General features: G+C 50.7%; 1 protein-coding gene across 1 annotated transcript; it reads left to right on the top strand.

Annotated features, from left to right (window-relative positions):
* The first annotated feature begins 506 nt into the window (after positions 1-506).
* HSPA2 (heat shock protein family A (Hsp70) member 2) lies at positions 507-2,906 on the top strand. The gene has a single exon (XM_075104101.1). The coding sequence runs from the start codon at positions 607-609 to the stop codon at positions 2,509-2,511; it is 1,905 nt and encodes a 634-aa protein (XP_074960202.1). The 5' UTR covers positions 507-606; the 3' UTR covers positions 2,512-2,906.
* Positions 2,907-5,818: the final 2,912 nt, after the last annotated feature.

Raw genomic sequence — 5,818 nt, 5'->3', positions numbered from 1 at the left:
CACTCCCCCCGCACCCCCCCTCACTGCCGCCGTTCGCGGGCTACGTGCGGCCACGGCAGGGTGCGGGAGAGGCGCCAGGCGAGTCGCCTGGCGACCACCCAGCCCGCCCCTCCCCCGGCTGCCCAATCTCCATTGGATAACGCTAATGTCAATCCCCGACCTCACGTCTAACGTCCACTGGAACTTTCTAGTAGAGTTTCAGGGCGGGGGCGGGGCGAATGTGAAGCGCGAGTGGTGATTGGCCGAGAGCCGTGGCGCACTCCGCAAGCCGAGACGGATCGAGAAAAAACAGGAAGAAGTTGGGTCTTGGCCACCGTACAGCGGGGAGGGTTGGGCTGAGGGGTGGGCACCGCGGTTCTGATTGGCCAGGAATTAGAGGGCGGGCGCTCTTCGGCGACTCAGGGAGGCGATTGGTCAGTGGTGGGGGGCGGGCGTCTAGATTGGCCAGCAGGGTTCTGGCAGGTTCCAGAAGGCGGCGACGCCGGCTATAAAGCAGGCGGCGAGGGCGCCCCGACGGCACATCGCGCCGCGGAGGGCAGCGGGAGCGGGCGGCGGGACAGGCGAGTGCTAACGAGAGCGAGGAGCCCACCAGAGAAACCTGAAACCATGTCTGGCAAAGGGCCGGCAATCGGCATCGACTTGGGCACCACGTACTCCTGCGTGGGTGTCTTTCAGCATGGCAAAGTGGAGATCATTGCCAATGACCAGGGCAACCGCACCACGCCCAGCTACGTGGCCTTCACTGATACAGAGCGCCTCATCGGCGATGCTGCCAAGAACCAGGTGGCTATGAATCCTACCAACACCATCTTTGATGCCAAGCGTCTCATTGGCCGCAAGTATGATGACCCCACGGTGCAGGCTGACATGAAGCACTGGCCGTTCCGTGTGGTGAATGAGGGTGGCAAGCCTAAGGTGCAAGTGGAGTACAAGGGTGAGATGAAGACCTTCTTCCCAGAGGAGATCAGCTCCATGGTCCTCACCAAGATGAAGGAGATTGCTGAGGCGTATCTGGGGCGCAAGGTACAGAATGCTGTCATCACAGTGCCTGCTTACTTCAATGACTCCCAGCGCCAGGCCACCAAAGATGCTGGCACCATCACTGGCCTTAATGTGATGCGTATTATCAATGAGCCCACAGCAGCCGCGATAGCCTATGGCCTGGACAAGAAAGGTACTCGGGCCGGAGAGAAGAACGTGCTCATCTTTGACTTAGGAGGGGGCACTTTTGATGTGTCCATCCTTACCATTGAGGATGGCATCTTTGAGGTGAAGTCCACAGCTGGTGACACCCATCTGGGTGGGGAGGACTTTGACAACCGCATGGTGAACCATTTTGTGGAAGAATTCAAGCGTAAGCACAAGCGTGACATTGCTGGCAACAAGCGAGCAGTGAGGCGACTCCGTACAGCTTGCGAGAGGGCGAAGCGCACCCTGAGCTCCTCCACGCAGGCTAGCATTGAGATTGACTCCCTGTACGAGGGCATTGACTTCTACACCTCCATTACTCGTGCCCGCTTTGAGGAGCTCAATGCTGATCTCTTCCGTGGCACCCTGGAGCCAGTGGAGAAGGCTCTGCGTGATGCCAAGCTAGACAAGGGCCAGATCCAGGAGATCGTGCTGGTAGGTGGCTCTACCCGTATCCCCAAGATCCAAAAGCTGCTACAGGACTTCTTCAATGGCAAAGAGCTCAACAAGAGCATCAATCCTGATGAGGCTGTTGCTTACGGCGCTGCTGTGCAAGCAGCTATCCTCATGGGAGACAAGTCTGAGAACGTGCAGGATCTGCTGCTGTTGGATGTCACCCCTCTGTCCCTGGGCATCGAGACAGCCGGTGGAGTGATGACTGCTCTCATCAAGCGCAACACCACCATTCCTACCAAACAAACTCAGACCTTCACCACCTACTCAGACAACCAGAGCAGTGTCCTGGTCCAGGTGTACGAGGGTGAGAGGGCTATGACGAAGGACAACAACTTGCTGGGCAAATTTGACCTAACAGGCATCCCCCCGGCACCCCGTGGAGTCCCCCAGATCGAGGTCACTTTTGACATCGATGCCAATGGTATCCTGAACGTCAGTGCTGTGGACAAGAGCACGGGTAAGGAGAACAAGATCACCATCACCAATGACAAAGGTCGCCTTAGCAAGGACGACATTGACCGTATGGTGCAAGAAGCGGAGAAATACAAAGCGGAGGATGAAGCTAACAGAGATCGGGTGGCAGCTAAGAACTCCCTCGAGTCCTACACTTACAACATGAAGCAGACAGTGGAGGACGATAAATTGAAGGGAAAGATCAGTGACCAGGACAAGCAGAGAGTGCTCGACAAGTGCAGGGAGGTGGTCTCTTGGCTCGATCGCAACCAGATGGCCGAGAAGGAAGAGTACGAGCACAAGCAGAAAGAGCTGGAGAAACTCTGCAACCCGATCGTCACAAAATTGTACCAGGGAGCTGGAGGGGCTGGGGCGGGAGGCTCCGGTGGCCCGACCATCGAAGAAGTAGATTAAAGAGGACTGCAGCATAGACTGGTTTATGGACAGTCACGCCGTTCTTTTGCTTTGTATTTTTTTTTCTAACGTTTAAGGAAAACGTCCTTGCCGATAACAGAGTTTATTCTGTTGGGTGTGTATAAAGGCAGATCTGTCAGCTTGGTTTTGATAAAAGGGAAGGCACGTCCTGCTTTATAAGGTTAGTAATAGACAAGTTTTGTTAATTCAGATACAGCTGTTTGTACTCTGGATGTTTGTCTCTTTAAGTGTCTCTTCTAAAGTAACCACTCGACTGTTGCAGTTGACAAGTTCCAAGTTATGCATGAAAATCTTGATGGAAGATTAAAAAAAAAAAAAGCCGGATTTGGCTTCTGGAAATTTTGGTAATAAATAAAATTTATTTAAAGCATAAATCTATCCTCCTTCTCTCTGTGAAGGGGCAGTAGTGGGGTTGGGGGTGGGGGGGGGGGCGAGGAAGACCTTGCTGGCAGTCTCTGTGCCCCACCGTGGGGTGGGTGCCTGCAGCCCACTGAGCTGGGGCAGCAGCTAGCGCCCTGAAAAGGTGGTTTGAGCAGGAAAACGGGTAAGGTGGCTGCTGCGGGCTCGACACTACTGGGGTGGTGGGGATTGGGGCGGTGGCCGGCCCTGATGGAGCCCAGCCTGGGGAGCGAGCTGGCCTCCCTCGCAGGGCGCCGGGGGGGGCCGTGTGCCGGTGCAACAGACCCCAGACACCGGGGCGGGTGTGAGCGTGACCCCGGCACCACCACGGTGGGGGGGAAAGTGTCTCTGAGTTGGGGTGGTTGTTTCTGTGCAGGACCTGCTTGTCATCTGTAACCTGCGGCTTGGGCTGCGGTGCCCAGCCGCTCCGGAGCAGCTTGTTGTGTTCATGTTGCTGACATAAAACAGTGTGGAAATAAGTGCAACAAAAATAGTCCTGCTTGGCAGGCGGCTGGGCTCTATAAAATAGAGCCCAGTTTGGGGCCAGCTATAGAAATTGCTGAGTTATTCTTGGGTTGCTTGTGTGCAAGCTGAGCTTTCAGGCTTTTTTACTGGATGTTTGCCGCCCCCCCCAAGATAATCAAAAGTACAGCTGCTAAGGGGACCCTGAGAGCTGGGAGTGCTGAGAAGGGAGCCAGGACACTGACCTTGATAGAACAGGCAAAATTGTAGTAGTTAAACTTGTCTGGCTTTACTAAGAACCCTCTCCAGAGCCCTTAATTTGTCTCAGAAAGCAAGAAGCACAGTGCTCGGAGTCCGAGGAGCTGTGAATTAATTAGCTGTAATGGCCGAGCCTGACGACATGCACATTTTAGACTGGCTTGTCCTTTAAGGGAAAAAACCGCAGAGCAGTGTGCAGCTGAAGGGAATCATCTGCAGTGTGTTTGTTTGGTTACTCGTTTAGTAAGTGGGAGTGTTGGTGTGCTGGGAAAGAAAGCAGGCGCTGCCCTGCTGGCTCTCTCTGCTGCAGGGAACTTGTAGGAGCCTGATTCCTTAAGCTTGCAGGTGATATATATATATATTTTAAAAATGTATAAAGATTTTGTGATAAGAGGGTAGACAAAAATAAAGTTGTTTAGTATTTAATAATCATCAGAGATACGAAACTCCGGTTTTACTACATTATTCTTCTCGGCTGGTTTGCCAGGGCACTGACTGCGGGTTTCTCTCTGCTGGTTACAGTTGCTACTGGGGAACACGAGGCTTGTAAAACGCTTGTTTGATCAAATGATTCAAAACCACTTCAAATTTATTGAATAGTTCATGGGTAAATGGCAGTGCTGTCACGGTGAGACCTGAGAAGTCAATTGCTGCAACTTCAGCACCTGCTGAGTGCTTCAGTGAAATCTCGAAAGGCTCTAATCAGGCTGGGTGCTTTCGGTGTTTACGTACACAGTATTTTCCTGGCAATTGGCCAACACTTGATCTCCAGGCTGTAACATATATAGGACCACTGAGAATGAGAAGATACTATGACTTCGCCCCCCCCCCCCACCCCCCCCCGAACTAATAAGTAAATATCTAGATTTCTGAAGTGAAATGTTGTTGCTGCAAACCATAATACTTTGTCAGATGCACTCTTCCTAACTGAAATCCCACTACTATGGGACGGCAGTAAGGATTAGGTAGTGTCCATGTTCATTGTAAATGCAGGTTAACTATTTTTTCTATTAACTGACTGGTAATTGCCCTTGCCACATAGTTTCCTTTACTTTCCAGCCCTTGGTGTGCATTCCTCAGCATTGCTTCCCAGTTATTAAACACAATTTTTTTGTTGTTTTCCCCAAACATCTGTTTAAGTGTATTGCAGAGCTAAAGTAGCCAAACGCACACAGCAGGTAGTTTGTCGCACGCCTGCGCTGTCTTCTGCCCCTTCCCTCACCTCGGCCACTGCTGCTCTCTGCCCATTTCAGCAGCAGGGCAGGCAGGGAGTAACAGCGAACCACAGACATGAAGTACCCACCCAGATGGTTAAAATACCCAGGGGCTGAGGACATGATCAGCTTAACACTGGAGCTGTTGTATTTTTTTTCTTCTGAGGAAAGGGATATTTTTTAGTATGGACACACCAAGACAGTGTGGGACATGTAAAGGACAAGAAAATTCTGCTGATTTACATGATTGGAAAAAGGTTTGAAGTCTCGAGGCACGAAGTAGCCTTTCAAATATGTGAACACCCTCCCAAAATGCAAGAGGTGTAAAACTTGAACGGCTCAGAGCTAGATTCCTTGCATTCATTCACTGGGTTTATAAAAGAATAACTTCGGGTTTGTTTTCAGTATATTATACTTACTGTAAAGCGAAACTCTGATCCTGTTTAAGTTAGTGGAAACTTGCCACTGACTCCAGTGGGTCTACATATTTTTCCTCCGGTTTCTTCAAGTTATTAAATGTCAGAGGGGAAAATGCCATTCCTGATTTGCAGATAGATGTGTTTGGTGTGTACATGTAGTTCTGGGAGTTGTTGCATGTTTCAAAAGAATTTGGCAAAGCTAGGAAAATAATCTTGTCCAAAATCTGCAGTTTCATTGCTTCCACGCTCAGCGTCTCTCCTCCTTTGTGCTGCCCTGACTCACAGGGAAAGCCACCTCCTGTCAAAATGCCTGCGTTTCTGAACTTTGCTTATTCTCACGCAGGGCTCTGCAAAAGACCAAGCCCATAGGAAGGATATAAAGTGGTTATAACTTCATAGCACTTGTGTAACTACAGTTTTAACTTTTGATGGCTCCTTATATTTGCTGATTGAGTTTATATGGATGGTATTATTTTATATAAAGGAACACCCATAGCATTAATACTGGAGAATTTAATCACTCAAGTGAAAACC

The sequence above is a fragment of the Phalacrocorax aristotelis genome, chromosome 9, assembly GCF_949628215.1.
Source record: "Phalacrocorax aristotelis chromosome 9, bGulAri2.1, whole genome shotgun sequence".
In the NCBI taxonomy this organism is placed as follows: domain Eukaryota; kingdom Metazoa; phylum Chordata; class Aves; order Suliformes; family Phalacrocoracidae; genus Phalacrocorax; species Phalacrocorax aristotelis.
This window is presented reverse-complemented; position numbering and strand designations above follow the sequence as displayed.

Excerpts from the sequence above, each read along its gene's own strand:
- HSPA2 (XM_075104101.1), top strand. The coding sequence starts at position 607 with ATGTCTGGCAAAGGGCCGGCAATCGGCATCGACTTGGGCACCACGTAC.